At 35.9% G+C, this 19,486-nt stretch overlaps 1 protein-coding gene across 1 annotated transcript in view; it reads right to left on the bottom strand.

The window, feature by feature from the left end:
* Positions 1-498: 498 nt before the first annotated feature.
* Positions 499-19,486, bottom strand: part of GUCY1B1 (guanylate cyclase 1 soluble subunit beta 1) — a 42,250-nt gene continuing 23,262 nt past the window's right edge. Inside the window, exons 6-14 of the mRNA XM_015625548.1 lie at positions 12,148-12,378; positions 11,627-11,743; positions 10,688-10,821; positions 9,797-9,994; positions 7,861-8,098; positions 6,887-7,027; positions 5,580-5,734; positions 5,137-5,263; positions 499-1,822 (exon numbers count right to left, since the gene is read on the bottom strand). Of these exons, the coding sequence (XP_015481034.1) occupies positions 1,799-1,822; positions 5,137-5,263; positions 5,580-5,734; positions 6,887-7,027; positions 7,861-8,098; positions 9,797-9,994; positions 10,688-10,821; positions 11,627-11,743; positions 12,148-12,378 (1,365 nt within the window). The 3' untranslated portion in view covers positions 499-1,798. The remainder of the gene's footprint in view (positions 1,823-5,136; positions 5,264-5,579; positions 5,735-6,886; positions 7,028-7,860; positions 8,099-9,796; positions 9,995-10,687; positions 10,822-11,626; positions 11,744-12,147; positions 12,379-19,486) is intronic.

Raw genomic sequence — 19,486 nt, 5'->3', positions numbered from 1 at the left:
GTTTTTGTAAGCTTGAACAACTTGATCAATTCAAACTGCTGTAGTGTACCTATCTGAGAGAGGGCAGCCTCTGATGATGTGTTGGGTTGTGTTGCTGTCCAGCAGAGAGATGATGGGGAAGAAAGTATGTGGTTTCCCCTCTTCATTTCCCATTCCTAAAGCTTTGGTTGCTAGCATACATCCTGCTCAAAGTGTACAGCTAATCATTTTTGATTGTTAAATACTGCCCAAGAGTTTCAAATGAAGGTTTTATGCATTTTTTTCACCTCACTACTATTTTTGAAGCATTAACCTCAACGTTTTGAACGCTACTTTAATTTGAGAATGTGATCCATTAACCTGAATGTGTGACACTTGGACATTTGCAAACATTGGAACAATGACTCAACAATTTATTTTAATTTGAACTGCAAATTATTTAATGGAGAAAATACTTGTTTTGTATAAAACAATGAAATAAAGTTATCTACCAAAATGAAGTCACAAGATTTCTAGAAGTCAGTGGAAAAAATAATTTATTGCAATTTCTTTTGCACATTAACATGAAACATTTATACATATATATTCTGTGCTAATAAGATATACTAGATATAGACAATTTTTATACACAAAGTAATTGCACTATTCTATTTTATAATGCAAATATTCAGAAATGATCAGTCAGATAAGAACAGATACTATTCACATAGAAATGCACTATATATTAATGTTATGGAAGGTCCATGCATCTGAAAACTTGTCCGCTTTTAGGAACTGTATCAGCTGATGAAACACACTATGTCCCTTTCCAAGATTTACATCCTTTAATTATGTCATGACGCCTAGAATATTACCAGGTCCTCTCAAGGAATAAATTAAGATCATTTCTGAAATTAGAGAGACCAAACCAAAAGGCAACCGTATCAACCATGTCCCAGCAGCATGCCTTCCAACTCCAGGGGCTACATCAGATGAAAATCAATGCACTACAAGTGGTCTAAAATTGTCCAGCAATCTATTATTAATATGACAATTTAATTTAGTTTATATAAATCAATGAGAAATACATTGCAAGTGAACAGCATTTCAGTAGAAGTACATTGGCACATGCTTCAAATGGCAGTTATCAGAAAAACAGCTTCCCCCTTCCAATACAGAAGATGTTTACAGGGTCCACAAAGGGAAAATGCAGGGTGATATCAAATGAGAAACCTTTTTCTAACCAGGAATTTACAGAGCACCAAGTATTATTCACAAAATGAATGAGAAGCATGGTAATAGCAGAACTAAATCTGACACCATTGATGCAATAATTTTGTAATGCTGCTTTAGGTATTTTTTTTTAAAATATCGTTCCTTAGGTTCATTGTTCTGCCTATCAACTGAAATACCTATCTTTCCAGAAATGTCATCAATTCACATAACCACAGTACTTCAGAGATGAAGATGAAGATGTGAAGCATCAGATTGAAGTGGTTAGCTGTGGCGTGCATACTACATGGTTTCATTCAATATTTTCTGGTGGTAGGAATGGTCACATGACTGACATGCAAAAATGCATATCAAAAAAAGGAAAGCTTGAAATACATGCTCATAGCAGAGATATAACAGTACCAAACAATAAGGACAAAAAATTAGCAAGCAAGCCTGGAAAAAAATGTTAAGTATGACTTCAGAAGTAGGGCAAAAGACAATGGTATTACACATGGCAATGGGAGATATAATGTGAAAGAACATTCATAACATAACCTTACTGCCTGGCACCCTATTTGGAGACAGTATTGCACCCTATTCAGCGTCCTCTTCCTCTTCCCTCAGCTCAGAAAGCATCTTGCTTTGTTTCCTTGAGAGCATGCAAGCAGAATTTGAGAATTAAGGAATTTTCTCTGACACAATAACATGGTGGGTTAATGCAGTGACAAAATACATTTTACAACTTGCAATCAGTATCAGTAAATAATAAAAATTAAAGAAACCAAAAAGCATAGGTGGTGCATGTATTTCTTTTGAATGCATTGTACGTAGGAATGAAACAATTCCTGGTGAATTACCAGCTCTGCCAGAGATACTTCAATTTGTTCCCACCAGTAATGTGGGAACAGGGCAGAACAGAAAGATATTAAAAACTGGAGAGGGAGTACAATTACAGTCATACATCTGAGGCTCTTAGCAAGATTTATTTTTTACAACAAATCTGTTTCTCAAGAGAGAAACTTCAGCTGAACCTCTGTTAAAATAATGAAGACAGTAATAATTAATCTTATAACATGCAAACAAGCAGATGCAAAATGAATAATTGGTTACAGTTGCTTTGTTCTGTGTGTATTTCTGATACAGTTCTACTTATTGCTGAACTGGTAGCATGAAAGAGATATCAGAGAAAAAAGGTGAAAGAGCAGCCAAACCAATACTTATTCTTGTAAATTAGGTCTTTCTCAGAAGTAACTGCTGCTCATGGGGACTGGTATTAGAGATGTCAACCCAGGAATCAAGACTGAGGCATGCTGAGCTGCTTCAGCCCTATCATTTTCTACTGGTCTAGCAGAGCAAAAGCGTATTTTAAGCCTTGGTTTCACATCTCTTATGACATCTGTAAATATTTTGTCCTTTTTCTTCACCATATCCTTAAAATATCATGCTGATAGATCTTCAAATGCTGAGCTAATAACTCTCTAATGGATATAATGAAAATAAAAATACATCACTAATGTGCATCAATTCTAGATTGAAGATATTGGAGGTAGACCACTTCATAGTAAAAGCAAAATTAGTAGAAGTATATTCAGGATGATTTAAAAAATACTTTTGTGCGTACTTCTATATGCCACTTCTTGCAATATTCTAATATTCTGGAGTGACCCTTCAGGAAGTTAACCATATAGTTTCTGAATATATGTTAACATGCCCTTATTTATTGTTATATACAGTCCCCTGAAATAAATGGCACTGCACACAATAATACATTAGCATTCTGAAAAACTTCTGGAAAGAAAACCAAGACTACATGTGTGCATAAATCAAAGTGATAACTTTAAAGTGATCAAACATTAAAAAATGGTTATCTAATTTACTGATTAAAACTATTTGGATTAAATAGTTTGGATTAAAACTATTATGCAGAGCCTATAAAGTTACAGAAAAAAACACGAATAGTACCTTCACAGGGGAAACTGAACAGTTCAGAAAATGTTAAAAGAATAAAACTTTGTGCATTTTTTGTGTATGGACAGATGAAATTGTGCAGGGAGTGAAAAAGAATCAAAAGGTTAGAGGAATAGATTCTTTCACTTTTCAAAATCACCTCTGACAAAATTATTATCAGCTCACATCGTCACATCACTGTATTTTTCTATTCTCCTATGCTCCCAAACTTAGTACAGTTTAGAAGATACCTGTCTCGGGAGGAGTCCTTATGTCTCTTAAGAATTACATCTATATCTGAATTTCAGAATTAACAAAAACTAACAAAATTAGAAAGACTTTTTGATTGTGCTTAAACTGTGAGTCATAAGTGCTCCTGAAAATCAAGCTCACAGTATTTCTCAGTCAGGTCTATTCCTGCCCCCATGTCTCCCTCTACAAAGCTCAATTACTGTATAATATATCAGCAAGTGTCTCTCAGGACTGCTGTGAGGATTAACAAAACCAGCTGTTGTACAAGACCACTGAAAAGCAATTGCAATATTTAAAGTCTTAAACTACTTGAATCTTATATTCATATTAAACATGTGTTAGGCTGAAACAAGGAAAATACCCATCTGACTCAGTACCTCTCTGAAATTTACATTTAAAATTATAATGTGCCTTGCTACAAATGATAGAACATTTATAATGTGAAAAAAAAGTAAAAGGTGTTTAATTAAAATATATTTTAAATAGAACAATAGATTTGAAATAATGGTAGCCATGTGGAATTATAGTTATCTTACTGCAGAATAACAATAGGAAAGTATTTTCAAAAGTGGCACCCAGATTATAATTGTAAGTAATATATATTAAAATACAGAATTAAAATGCAGAGTTAAAGTGCAGGAGGGTTAATACTGGGAGCTACTATTAAAAAGTCAATATTCATATACTTGGGTACCAATGGTAATAAATCTGGATTAGATCTCCTAAAAAAGCCTAAACAGTTTAACAGTCTAAATTACAATTTCAGAAGTACATGAGCATTCAGACACATAATTAATTTCCTCTGACCTATAAGAATTATTTCAGCCAAGGTAACTGATGACTTTCATTATTTTAGTCAAGTGTGTTTTTAAGATTAAATACATTATCTGAAAACTCATTCTTTTTGTGTTACTTCAGGGCAAAATTCAAGCTATGTAAATTAATTTTTTTTTTTTTTTTCCTGTTGACAATGGATGGAATGTATGCACCTGCTCATTTATGGCAAAGCAGCTGGCATACTGTAACCTCATTGTCTAAGTTTGCAGCACAGTTTGAGTCTAGATCTCTTTGGCTTTTACTGAATTTCTGGATAACACATGCCCAGAATTCTGAAACTGAGGCATTAGCTTAAAGGTCCCTCAGTGCTTGAAGAGCTTTACCCTACCTCATTTTGAGAAGAGGGCTTAAGCTGATAAGCCATTTACAAAAAGTAGTTTTGTGTATTTCCAAAGTGGGACCTCTGCCATGCAACAGTCTGAAAAAGCAGGTGTCATCTGGGGTTAAGAGACCCCCATACTAATCAGGTGTGAACCTGCTTGCAAATAGTTGCTTGACTGTTGCCTAAATATTTGAAGGCACATTTTTTCACTCACTGAAAGAAAGCAAATGGCAAATTTTGAAGTGCTGATAACCAGACATGTCAGCTAAACAGAAACCGACATTATATTGCAAAACCTAGTAGACTGCAGAAATCTGTAAGAGGGAGATATAAATATTTAAACACTTGGCATTCCCTCAAGGACTTTCTGAAATCAGAAGTATTCTTTCAGGAACTGCACAAACTGCAAAGAGAAATAATCAAGGATTTTCAAGTACCGTCAAGATAATAAATGTGTTAATGAAAGAGTGTTGCACAAAACTCTTCATTTTTTTCTACGGAACATTTAGTTTTGCAAATGTAAATGAATCTCCATGGTTTACATTAAATTTTTAATGTTTATGTTTGAAAAAAAAAAAACAAAATTACACTCGAGTTACTCATACCTCTGTCTCTGTACTCTTTCTGGACAAATACCAAACCTGCATTGGCTCTTTTTTGCCTTTCATAGAAACTGGACCTCTGTACTCCAGGTGGAACTGAGGATCTGAATTTTCTGGTGTCATAAGACACCTGAAATTGAAAGAGAAAACATGTAAATGAATGCACTTTGCATGCACTCTACACACTATGTAAAATATTGAACACGTTACAGGTACGTGAGCTAACTATCAAAAGATTCAAATCTATCTCTCCATCATTACTATATTTGCATACCAATAACTGTATATCATAATGTAGTCTGCCATACACTTTCATGAGAGCTCACATACTTAAATAATGGTGGAAGGAGGACTGTCACTTTCAAGTCCAAAAAAAATTTTATAGTATGCTGACAAAGTGACTTATTTTAAGATGTCAACACCAATAGAAATAATACATCACTCACCTATAAGTATATTCAGAGACATTGATCTTTCCCTTTTCTCCAGTAGTTTCTGTTCTGCTTGTTAGATTGACGGTATTTCCAAAGAGACAGTACCGTGGCATCCTTTGACCTATGACACCTGTGACTACCTCACCAGTATGGATGCCTATGGTTATCTTTAGAGAGAAAAAATTAAGTTTGAATATTCAAAATTAATGTAACTAATTAGATGCTTCTGACTAAATACAGGCAATATACCACTTTTATCTACTACAGTTTATTTCTCTGAAGTGCTACTCCAGCTTCTTCAAAGGCTTGCATTTTATGTGTTTTGTCACTTCTTGGTTTTTTAACTTTAGTATATTGTCATGCCTCTGCCTTCCACATGAATAATCAAACTCTGTAATTTTCCAGCATGCACCCTGCTGTTGTTATGTAACTGTGAAAATAGAAGAAGAGGTGGGTAGAGAGGCATACTCTGCAGGTCTGTTTAATGAGTGCTCAGAAGGTGCAGAAAAGGATGGCACAGGTCAAGAAAAAAGATTTTTCTCTAAGGAAAAATCATGGTATTCTGTATTCAGGTCAAGAGATAGGACAGAGGTTTGGAGAAGCTCATTCTTGTAGCATGTTACAGTTACTGTGAAGCCCCAAATCAAACCATTTCACTGCTTTGCTCTATGATAAAGTGAAGTACATAACTCTAAGCTAGGTGACAGAACAGCAACATTCATGTAACTAGAAATATGCACTACACTCGTTAATCATTTTCCGCTCACAGCCTTATGAGGATAGTCAATGCTGCTTGCCCAGTTGTATATCAGTGCTACAAAATCTCCAGAAAGTCCCACAATGACTAAAATTCTATTAATATACACTGGTGTGAGTAATCATTGTTGTAACTGTCTATGGAACTGTAATTCTCTTTTTAATGCAATAATTTCTCATTCTGACGTGAGGATCTGAGGCATGATCAAAAGTATCAGGGAGGGAATATTACTGTTCTGCTCCTTGAGTAGAAGAAGACTCAACAGATTGTACTTGATGCATAATAGGAATTCATTGATTATATTGAAATGATCAGAAAACAGACATAAATTATGTGGACCTAAATTAGTCCCTTACCTTTTAAAGCACAGTAAGCATATTAAGGTGTGGGAACTGCACATGTCACAGCTACGTGTGACTTCTCATATTATTTGTATATATATCAGTCTCAAAATTTAACAATAACAAAGCTTGCATGAACTGGGACTAGAGCATTATCTTATTTCAAAACATTATCATGCTCTTAAAGAATGGGTTTTTCATTCAAGCCCACATTTACTAACCTGTACAGGCTCACCATCTACTTGAACTTGGCCTGCTATTTCCATCATATCCAAAGCCAGGTGGCAGATAGATCGTGCATGATGCATGCAAGGCTCTGGTAGACCACTCACTGTCATGTACTTGTCCCCAACTGTTTCCACCTATCAAGACAGATATTCTTCAATTACTTCATTATTATGGCTTTTAGAGTACTAGAATTGATGTAGTGCTTCCTTCAAGACTGCTTCTCCTTTAAAATAGTTCCCTTTCCCTTTCATTCAAATCACCCTAGTTACTGTCATCTCTGCTTGTTATTGAAGAGAATTTACTGTAAACCTGCAATGTAACAACTTAGAATGATACTGTGATTGTGTAAACCTGAGTCTCTCTTCTGGTGTCTTCTGAATGAAATTGAGTTCTGTTTTTGTTCTGACTCACACTCTTGATTCACACAGTACAGGGCATAAAATTCAGTTCTAGCAAAACCTAGGGATGAACTTCATAAACACACAAGCAAACACATGTACATATATATGGGATGCATATGTATCTGTCTCTGTACCTTCCTGCTACCAGCCACATTTGCAACTACACCTCACTCCTTGTGATAGAATGAAATTCACATTGAGTAACTGAATAATAAATTATCATTTACAACTAGAAGACCCTTGTGCTTTAAGTTTTTCACTGTACTGAAAAACTTAAAGCACAAGGTCAGAAGACCAAGCCAGCTGCTAAATGTGGAAGTACATTTATATGTCCACCTAATGGGTCACTGAAGAAATCATAATGAGAATTTAGTATTTTATGTTCCTTCAGACATTTAGAGATAACCAACATACTCTTCTGTAGCTATCTAACATAACACAGTTCAGATGGGAACATAAGTTTTTTTTAAAAAAATCTAAAATCCAAGAAAAGACTGGAAAAGACTGACATCATAGTAAATTATGGAAAAGTAACAGATTAGATACTTTAAAAATCCTCTGCTTACCTTATAAACAAATGGATTCCTTCGTGAATCAGTCAGAATATCAAATCTTGTGTAAAGATCATTTAGAAGATTGACAATTTTCATGGCTCCTTCTCCAGAGGCATGTTTACTACAAAAGGCATTGAATCCCACAATGCCACTGAAAAGAATGGTGACATTGTCATAGCGCTTGGCTGGAACAGGGCGCTTGTGTCTCAGCTCATTTGCCACTGATGGCGGCAGAACAGAGTACAGTAACCTACACAGGTAAGGAAGGAAAGGAGAAAGTGAAACAGAGAGAATGAGGAGAAAGGTGTTTACAGCAGCACTCTTCATATTTAACTTCCTACCCACCACAGGGTTTTTAACATACTCCCAGCATCAACAAGCAACAGAAAAGGTGTTTACTGAAGAATAAGTTATTTGGAAAACAGGAACTGATCCACATCAGCATACCATTTCAAATACATTAATACATCTAAATCATCAACAAAATGAGACATCTATTACTAATTCTTCTGACATGATTTGTTCATAGTGTCTTGGATCATTTTTACTTCTTTCTGCCACATCCTCAACTCATATAAGGTTTTGCTCACAGAACCATAAAAACTGCAAAAAAAGACCATGAAGAGATCAAACAGTTTCCTACCTCTGATCAGCTCATGCATTTCTAAATGCTTCCTCTCTGTTGAGCATGCTTCTTTTAGGGTCTAGAGTGTCTTTTTTAAATTAATAGTCTATATGATATATTAACACTTGTTCATATTATAGATTATGCAAATAAAATTCAATCACACACACAGAAATTTACCCTAGTCTCATGTGTATTCCTTCAACTTTCTAACTGCTATCTTAAGGTCCATTTCCCTCCTGACACAGCTAAGTGGACAAGCTGAAGATCTCTGACTGTCTCACAAATCTTGAACATCATTTGGTACACAGCCTCCTGTACAAACCCTCATTAGTTGCATTTTTGGCAAGTTCACAACTTGAGTTATAATTAGTGAATACTTTTGGCACATCATACAGTAACTGACACTATCTGTTCCAGCAGCTGCCATGAAGGCTAGAATTCCTGAAGATAAAATGACTTTAAAAAGCAAGCCAACAGGAATGCAGAGAAAAAATACTTCTTAGGCTTTGTTTTCTCTTGTTCTTCTGTCCATCCCTTCCAAGTATTTTTAAAATAATTTCCATTACTCCATTACAGAAAAAAAAACATGTCTGTCAATAGAGTTAACAGAGATGTTTTATAAATAAAAATCAAACATGAACTCCATGCTACTTCTCACACAAGCTTTTGCCAGTAATTGTTGAGCTGAAATGCCATAGACCAATGACATTTGAATTTGACTTTATAGTTATCTGTAGAACTGGATTTGGGGCCCAACGCACTCTTACTGTTATGTGTTATTTTTATGTATTAATATAAACACAAATTCATTTCTACAAGTAACTAACGATTAAATCCAATTCATAGCATTAGGCTATTGCAAAATTTCAGCTTTACAGAAACTGTTTTCAAGGTTTGTATGATAATTTTTTCTGTTCTATTATCCTGTGCCAGAAGGACAAAAGTTGGTTTACTGAGCTCTGCCAAACAACAGCACTTAGGCATTCATCAAACTCATCTTCGCTACAGTGACTGCATGTAAGTTTCCAAAATTTTAGGTAATTCACAAATAAAAACCAATTGTCAGCTCATTTTTTTTAACTTTTCTTGACAGGGAGAGAGCCATCAAAACATCTATGCATATAATGGCCTAGACTGTGGGTGACACTTGACAAAGTAAAGAAAGAAATACCCTATTAAATGTTCTTTCTTGACTCCAAAATTACCAGTCCTGATTATCTCTGATATTCCGTACAAGATTCTGTTATTCTTTAAAGAAGGCAGCTATAAATAATATATTGCTTTGAGTGTTTCAGCTGAAAATTGGGATTTGGTTCTTACGTGTCTGTCTTTTTCTTTTCATCTTCCAGTGCACGCAGTGTGTGCTGCAGTCTGTCAGTGAGGATTTCAAGCTCCTGGGTCAGTTTGTATTCCTCTCGGAACTGCTCTCCCAAAAGAACTAGATCACGGGTAGCATCATGCAATGGAATATCACTCAGATATAAACCTCTTCTGGTTAAATCATCCAAGTTCATCACACTGCAAAGCATTGAAATATACAATAGTATAGGTTAAATTAAACTTGCCAAAGGAGCATTTAAAACTCAAATAAACAGCAGAGTCTGCTGAATAACAGCAGAAAGATGAAGCTTCTGAACTTCTGATGAGCTGTACAACATATCCCTTCTACAAAACACCTGATTTGTGATCATTCATTTTAACCCACAGCTCTTGATTTTTGCCTTTAAATACAGAATTCTCACAAAGAGTTCCATGAACATATCAAATGTACATACTTCAGCACACAAAGTGAGATTATGTAAACAATCTTTCCATTCAATCCTCCACTCCAGCCACTTCTTTATCACCAATCCATCACATTAAAACTACTGCAGAATCCACATAGAAAACAAAATTATTGTCACATTTCTTAGCATTCTCTGATTGATAGAAAAAAAAAATGATAAAACTTGCAAAAGAAAAAATGAAATATGAAGAATAATCATTTGTACACACTGGGCCAGAGCAAGCCAATATTTATATAGAGTATTTAATAATCAGCCAAGTTCCAATGTTTAAATGCTCCTATCTCTTTTACAATAAACACATCAAAACAAATTAAATCAATATTCAAGCTAATTAGTCTCTGTAGTACTACTCTCACAAGTGTTCTTAAAATTAGTAATTGTAAAATGAAAATGAGTATTATAGCACTCTCTAGGTTTAAAGTACCTTGGTGAACAAAGAAAGAGAATACTGTCTGCTTCAGGCAAGTAGATCATTTGCCCTTTCAGGCGTAAGCAGCTGATTTCTGTGCCAGTCAGTTCATCTTCACACTCCAACTTTTCCACATCCAACAGCCCCTCCTGGTGATGAAAAGCCACAATTATGTAAGGGCAATGGTGTGTTCTGCACCAGGCCTAGTATGTAAGTGCCTTTACTACAAAGGCAGTCAGAATATTTGGAACAGACTTACAGCTTACATTAAACCCTGATTAATCTTGTTTGAACATCATACACTACCTTTATTTTAATACTACAATTTGCTACCTTTAAGACACAAAGCACTGTATCTTTCTTTACATTCATGTTCGTAACTCCTTGTCTTCTTCCACGTGATTTCTGAACAATAGTTCTGACAACAGTATTGCCTGTTCTGTGAAGTTGTATCTGTGCCTGGGACCATCTCTAAGAAATCATCCTGGTTTCTCTCAGGTACAGTTTAGTTAAATAAACAGGCTCCTTGCCGTAGTAGGTGTTACTCTGCACACTGCATCTGTTCGTATCACCCGCCCTCTTTAGAGAACAGGACACAGACCTTTGTATGAACATATGGGCCCAAGCAAAAACACATTTCATATTTGTCTCTCACATTCTTATGAGTAAAAGCAAATGTAATTACATTTCTACATTTGCTTTGATACAATACCAGAAACTAGACTAGCCCCTTGAAGAGAAAGCATCAGACATGAAGTGCATTTACTTCACCATTCCAATAAAACATTCGACTTAACAGCTACTCACTAATTCATACCTGTGACTCTCTCTTGGCTTAAGACTCAAAAAGGTCTGAGCATACTACAGAGAATTTTCTCTGAAGACTTCTGAGCTTTCTTATCTCTCCAAAGCACACTTCCTTAAAGAAAAGCTGGGAAAATATTCTCTAGTTACCTTAGTCCTCAGTACGAAGACTGTATTGATATGGGAGAGGATCCCATGGAAGCTAATATCAATATGAGGCCGGACCAAGGAGAAAACTGACAACAGACTGCAATTTCCTGGCTGTAGCTAGAATATTAAAAAACAGAAAAAAAAAGAAAAAAAAAATCTGACTGTTATGCTTTATAATAAAAATATACATAGAGAAATTATATTCCATTTTCTTACATGACAATACTGAATGGAAGAGAATATATGCTTTATGTGTCTCTCCATTGAATCATAAGGGTTTTAAATTCTTTTCTTACTACATATGGACATGACCATAAGGAACAAAGCTATTGTAGAATTAGGCTATTTCCAAGTCCTTCTTCTAACAAGAAAAGCACAATTTAGTAAATATTATATACTTAAACTGGAATGCAGTTTAGACAGAGAATTCTCAATCTATTTTATTAATCTTTAAAATTAACCTGTGAAGCATCTATCACTATGAATTTTCTATGGCTATTCATGCATAAGAATCAACTAACCTGTGGAAGGACTCTGTATATAGCATTGCCACATTGTGTGACCACCAGATCTCTGTCAAATATGATGTGGAAAGGAAATGCCTTGCAGAAAGTATAGGGACTGATGCGAGACTCTTGGGTACCATTTTCTTCAAATCTGTCAAGGTCCTCATAATAGTCCTCTTCTTTAGACTCTTTCTCTTCAATTAAAAATTGAATGTGGTCACACTCCTCATTTCTCTGTTGAATAACCTAGAGAAATGAAGAAAAAATGAAAAACTGAAAACTCTGCTACTCATTAGTAACTGGAATGCTCCTATAGAGACAGGAATGCATTTTAGAGGAAAAAGATAAATTCAAGAATTATATTCATATCTTGAAAAATACTGTATTCTAATAAGAATTTCAGATTTCATAGTTTTTGTAATTCCAGGTGAATAATTATGCCTTTGCTTAGCCACAGTTGCTCTCTGTAAGAGGAACATATTGAAAATCAACCAAATACAATTTTTTAAGCCTGAGTGAAATGCAGATCCTGAGATGAGAACTCAAGGTTTAGGTTGTGCTTGCTTTTACTGGTACTTGCCAGAAAACAGGGTGGCCCCTTCCCCTGAAACAAACCTGTGTGTGTGTTGAATCCCACAGAACCCTTGAATCCTTATTTTGACCAAAGCTGTTTGCAAGGTCTATACCACAACAGCAAATAGTGCTGACTATTTAGAGATGACTAAATGGTGCTAAAAGGGTGGGCATGTCACTGACAGCAAGAATGAAAGTGGATGGAGCAGATGTTAGGATATAAAGTCCTTATACATTCCAGCAGACTGCAAGATCAGAGCCAACAGACAAAACTAAAAGCAATTACCATCTTCTCTGGGCTGTATTCCATATTAAAGGAAACAAGAGCAAAACTAGAATCATCTACTTCAGTGGAGTATCAAAAAGGTGTCCTTAACACAGTGTTACACTCTTCAGTAATTTTACTCAAAGTTAGTAAAATACATGAAATTAATAGGGATTATTTTGTTTCTAGCCACAGTCATTACCTGTCCCTGTATGGCAATATAATTTAAGCTAATAACTAGTAGAATAACATCATTTACCCTGAGAAGCCAAATTCACCTCTTTTCAGATTTAATTAGACTTAATGATTGGAAAAGAACAATTCTATTTACATGGTATTGTTTAGTGGTGATTTTCTGGAACATATTCCACCTGATTCTACTTTCATGTTGAGTCTGATCCTTAAGTCACTGAAGCAAAAAGAAAAGATTTCTTAAAATGTCTAAAGCATCCTGATTTTGCCCTTTAGACACAGTCTTAACCCCAGAGATTAACAGTTGCAATTTGGAGCAGGTATGCACAAACACTGCAATTGATCCCTAAGATGTTAAGTTTTTAAAATATCGGTTCTTCAAAATTGCCAAAAATAGAAATTGAAGGGATGGGGAGTACTCAGACATTCATTTGTTCCTATACAAATGAAAGAGTGTAGAACAAAACCCCAGTATTTTATTGTTAAATGATGTTTAATTTAAAGTGGCAGTGTTCTTTGATCTACAAATTGACTACTCATTTGAAGGAGAGGCTTTTCTGGAGGACTGTTTACCCAATTTAGGTGCTCTATAGCTGTGTGCTGCATTTTTCTTCTCTTTCTATTACTTATGTAAGTAACTTAGATAAAGATCAGCCTACTAAATTTACCAGCTAATGTAGGTAACCAAAGTGGCATGTACAAATAAATTCAAATGTTGATGATGATAAAACCTAACTGCCTCAAGTACTGGTAGTCCATATGCCAGTGTGACAAAGAGAAGTGGGAAATTATGACCTAATAGGGGGTAAGCCTCAGAAAAAATAAACATTTGTCATCTGAGGAAAACACAATAAGTGGGTTTGTCGAGTTGAGTGATCCATAGTAGTGGACACCTAGTTTTCCTCTGAATTCAGGGTTTAAAGGTTTTCCAGGTCTTCCTTTAAATCATTATCCCTGAAACTGTGAGAGACTGTGTGAGAGACTGTGGTCATATTGAAGATTACCAGAATGCAGTTAAGAGTCTTAGTTCTTACTTTCTATCATTCATGCACACTCCCACAGTTTTTATTTTAATAACACTGTTATTGTGGCCAGAGATAGCAGAGATTACACACAGAAACCTTTTTCAAATTGTGAAGATTTATCTCTAGAACTGATCTATGCTTCCAGATAATTTCCAGTCTTGGATCTTCAAAGTGTTGCTCTTGCCACAAATGGGAAAAAACCCTGCATATTTTAGATGAAAACCCTAATTCAGCAAAGCTGATTTTAAAGAAGCTACAAATTCTTAAGGAAATGTTCATATTCACATCACCTTACTGAGATATTATCTCCTTATAGCCATCTTCCTGCACACTACTATTCTCTTACCAGCCTGTAATTACAGACTTTCTTCTGCTACCATGCAGCACCTAACAGGTTCCTTTTAAAAACTTCCCATTTTATTTCATTTATTACAAATGAATGATGCATCAGTAAACAAAACCCAGGTTAAGACTGAAAAAATTACCTATAAAAATAGAATTGCTACATGCTCCAAGATGTCTAGTTTGAAGCAGGACCCTCTACAGATTCTACAAAGTCAGTCCTCACACCTGCTGTGCTATTTTCCTAGCCTTTAGAGATTAGAACTGTGCCAGTAAGAGTGCAAAGCTGCAAATTTCCCAAGCATCTTCAAGTTCACTTGAAACACTATTTCTGACCAGACTCCAGGGAATCTAGGAATGCTTGCTTTATTAGTGCAACATGTTAGTGCAGCAAATTAACACCAGGCCAAACACATGGATGTGTGTCAGACCTACAAGACAGACACAGTGCCAGCTGCACATTCCTGATAAACATGATATGCTGTGGACATGGCTAGTTTATGCAATTTTATTCTGATCCTTCATGCACAGACACTTATTAACAGATGCTTTAATCATACCCCTCTCCAGGCTAGGAAATCTACTGATGCATCCCTAATTAACTTCCCAATGGATATGCAATTTCATGATGTCTTTTCTGCTCACACAACTTATGAACTATCTAATCTTCCTATCTCATTACTTCATCCACCTTGTCAGCAAACTTAAAATAAGCACTTTTGACTGTTAACGTAAGATGTTAAATTTTGTTCCTTCACCCTTGCACCTATAGATCCAACTTAACCGACCTATAGATCCAACTTCACTTATATTTGTCTGGTATAAGGACCTGCCCTAGATACTCTGCTAAACTTAAGTAGAATAGAACTTATCTACTGTTTCATTCTGCAAGCAAAGTTTGCAAGCCACACAATTTCAGTATCATTTAAATATTATTGAAGAAGCCTCTGATAAATGCTTAACAAATCGAAGTTCAGTCACAAAGCAACAAAAGCCAGCAATCAAGTCTAATTCTTCCTCCCCCTGCAGTCTTCGCTGCTGAAGTGACATCAGTTCACAACGTCTAAGAGCTCAATCACCATAGTAACTGCAGTTAAAAATGAAGGGAGAAATCATTCTCTTGGTTTCAAAGAGAATATATAACATCTAACTGCTAACCTGACTGCTCCTTCCAGGAGATATACCTTCAGTTTTTCCTTGCCTAATCAAGTGAAAAGTCACACCAATATTTCAGGGACTGACAATTCAGAGAAAAGTTATTTTAAAATTAGTGTGGTTTAAAATGTATTTGGTGAGCTTCACACAAGCTATTAAATCAAGAAGCATTGCTGTGATACAGACTATATAATGAGCACATGCTATCTGTTAAGCTGTCACTGATGTGTCTACAAGATTCAATTCTGTAGATCTGAGCCTATCCCCAGGACACACTCATATCTCAGCATGGCAGGATGGAATGTCCTTGGACAGGGATCTTTTTTGATGAGATTGTGAAAATTAATACAAAACAGAGGGGTTTTGCCCTTTAAAGGTCAATACAAGATGAATTTTTTTATCTCTTCTGATCAAAACTGACTGTGCAATGCTACTTTACAAAGTTCTCTGTAGCTGTTCCAGAATGCTCCCAAGACAAAGGAGTTCACTGTGGAAATGGCACCACTTTCAGTTTACATACCCAAAAATAGAACCATGGGGATATCTTCTCCTGGCAGCTGGTTTCAGTGCAGACTGTCTCACTTCACCAAACCACTGTGCCTGGAGATAGTGAAGTTTACAGCTGCCCCAGTGCCAAAATTAGAAGCTGACCATGCTCCATGACTGACTTATCTTCACATACAGTTAGCATTTTAATGTGTGGACCAGTACTGCTTGTCCTCCATGGCAAGTACCCAAGTAGTTTTTAGATCAGCTCTCCAGCTGGTCACATATTCACTTTGTTTTTTCACACTGCCTTTGATAAGCCTGAAATTACCATCTTGTCAAGGACTTCCCCTGATCTTTTCTCATTTTACATTGTAAAACATCTTCCCTATGTAAAAGATTTTGATAAGTCTGCTCTCCAAACAGATTTTTGGACTTTGCTGGATTATGTACAACATTCTTTGTTGACCCATACCATTAGTAGCCTTGAGGGAATCCCTGTCCTGACTTCACCTTCACAGGTCACCCTCATTTATATACAAACAACCTCTGACAAGTGAAGCAAGAGCAGGCATAGCCAGTAGGCTGCTAACAGAGATCTCATGACAAAGTTTGTCAGCAGCATTGTGATGATTTTTTATTTCTCATACTGAGACTGGCAGAACATGAATATTCTTAGTGCATACAGAAAGTCAGCAACAATTTTTGAGACAATACCTGCTCTATAAATTTGCTAGAAATGGATTACCATATCAGAGAAGAATAAATTTGGATTTGAACTAATTAATCAATTAATGCCAACTTGGCCTTTCCTGAACTATTCAGCTGGAATTTTGAAACAAATTGCTTTCCTTTCAGCGCTAACAATATCTAACAGAAACAAAATTACATTTCCCACCCTGTCCCCCCTTTCCTTCTGCACACACATACTCTAGGTGTTAAAAAGAGAATGCACATTTCCTGAAGGACACCATTCTAGAAAAAGGAAGCCCTACTTTATTTCAGAAGATATAAGATTTTATATCTATATATTTATAGTTATATATTTATATACACAAAATTGTTCTGTGTGAGACTGAAGAAAGGTAATAAATTTAAAACTTTTTTTTTTCTATTTAGCTATTTCTCCACCCACAGAAAGAATCTGGGACAAAACAAGAACAATATTTTTGTTAACATTAGTTTCCTCTTGTGCTCATTAGCTGATTTTCTACACAGGCTGAAGAAGGTGATCCTTCCCCTCTCCTTCAGCACTGGAAAGGCCACACAAGGACTGCTGTGTCCAGCTGTGGGCTCCTCAGCACAAGAGAGATACAGAGCTACAAGACAGAGTCCACTCCCTCTAGGGAGAGCCTCTAAGATGAACAAGGCACTGGAGCATCTCTTAGAAGAGGAGAGGCTGAGAAAACTGGCACTGTTCAGCCTGGAGAAGAGGTGGATCAGCAGGATCCCATCCATGCACACAAATACCTGAAGGGAGGGTGAAGAGAGGATGGAGCCAGACTCTCCAGTGGTGTCCATTGCCAGGACAAGAGGCAATGGCTACAAACTGAAACACAGGAGGTGTTGTCTGAACATCAGGCAACACCTTTTTACTGTGAGAGAGATGGAGCAGTGGCACCTGCTGTCCAAAGAATTTGCAGCATTTCCATCCCTAGAGATAGCTGAAAGATGTCTGAGCATGGCCCAGAACAACTAGGTGGCTGGGCATGAGCAGCTGAGGTTGAACAAAATGACCTCCAGAGTTCCCTTCCAATCTCAGCCATTCTGTAACCCATGAAACAAACTTAACAAACCCATGAAACGACTTAATGAAACAAAATCAGCATTACCAAAAACAGTTAATGTCTGCTACCATCTTTACAGAGACTTGTAATATATCAGATAAATTCAAACAAAGTTTCATAAAAATACAGACTTAGAAGCATGTATTCTCTCAGGCTCATTTATCTAAGCATTTGTTCAAAACAGATGGAGAAGAAAAGTGGGTAACAAAGTGGGTAACAAAGAATTAAATATCAAATTGCAGATATCAACATTATACTAATATAAAGAGAACTGCAGACCTGAATCAGTTCTGTGTTGAACTGTTATGCAAATGGTTTGGATAAAGAAATTTGAAAGGACTACTCAGGAATCCCCTTTGGCAAGTCGGAAGACGACTCCCATAATAACACTGGAAACTTTGGGCTAGGTACTGAGGTTTTTATCAGATTCAAAAAGCCCCATTCTTCCTTAAGAAAAATTCTAACTGAAGTCCAAACCAAAAATTTTACAATAGAGGCACTGATTGGTCCACAAGAACTAGAAGGAATTAAAAGCAATTCCATTGTTTTTCTGTGCTGTGCTGTTTCAAACAATGCATTGCTCACAGACTAAAACACAAAGCGTTAATTTACTAAATTATGAGGCAAAGAATGGAGATGAAAGAAGCTGGTCTATTTTTATTCCTAGTCTCAATATTTTGAACAATAAAACCACCTAGCTATTACAATGCCAGACTTTACTTTAAAACCTTCACTCCATACCACTCATGATTAATATCTGACCTGTGAAGTAATGGAGAAAGACTTTCACTGCCTGTGGATAAGCTGCAAATTTCAGCACTCTCACCTTAGAGAATCAATTCTCTGCTTATCTACCAATGGAGTTTCTGAGTATCTGTGGAGTGCAGCAGTGTGTAATGCCTTGGATATGTCAATATATAGGCTTTATTAATCAGGAGAAACATGAAAAGGTTCACGGTTAAAAGTAAATGACTTTCTAACAGGGAAAAGGTTAAAACTAGGGTAACAGGCAAAAAAAATATACACTTTCTTCAGTTTACAGGTTAATACTATTTTTTAGGCACCTATGTGCTTTTACCTCAGACAGTCTAGAATAGTGTAGAATTAAATTATACTTTGCATTCATTTACATTAGGTTTGACTAATACTATTAAATATCTATTTACTTACACTATAACCGTAAAATTTCCAGAAAAGCCTAAAAAAGTCAAATTAAAATAAGAAATAAATACATAATAAATATTTAAACCTCTTTAGAACATATGTTATTTGTGAGAAGTTCTAGACGGACGTTACTACAATTTTCTCAGCAAAGTAACCTTCATATTGGGAGCACAGTTTATGAAAAGTTTGTGCTGCTAGCTGCTTTAGACAACCCAGATTTCTCCTCTGCCCCATGGATCACTTTTGCCTCTGTGTCTCTCTGAGAGACAGAACACCAAACCGTGTAAAGGAACACAAGAAGGGGGAAAAAAAAACCCTGTTGTTTTGAACCCAGTTCATTTCCTCAGTATAGTTTATTTTATAAC

The sequence above is a fragment of the Parus major genome, chromosome 4, assembly GCF_001522545.3.
Source record: "Parus major isolate Abel chromosome 4, Parus_major1.1, whole genome shotgun sequence".
Taxonomy (NCBI): domain Eukaryota; kingdom Metazoa; phylum Chordata; class Aves; order Passeriformes; family Paridae; genus Parus; species Parus major.
This window is presented reverse-complemented; position numbering and strand designations above follow the sequence as displayed.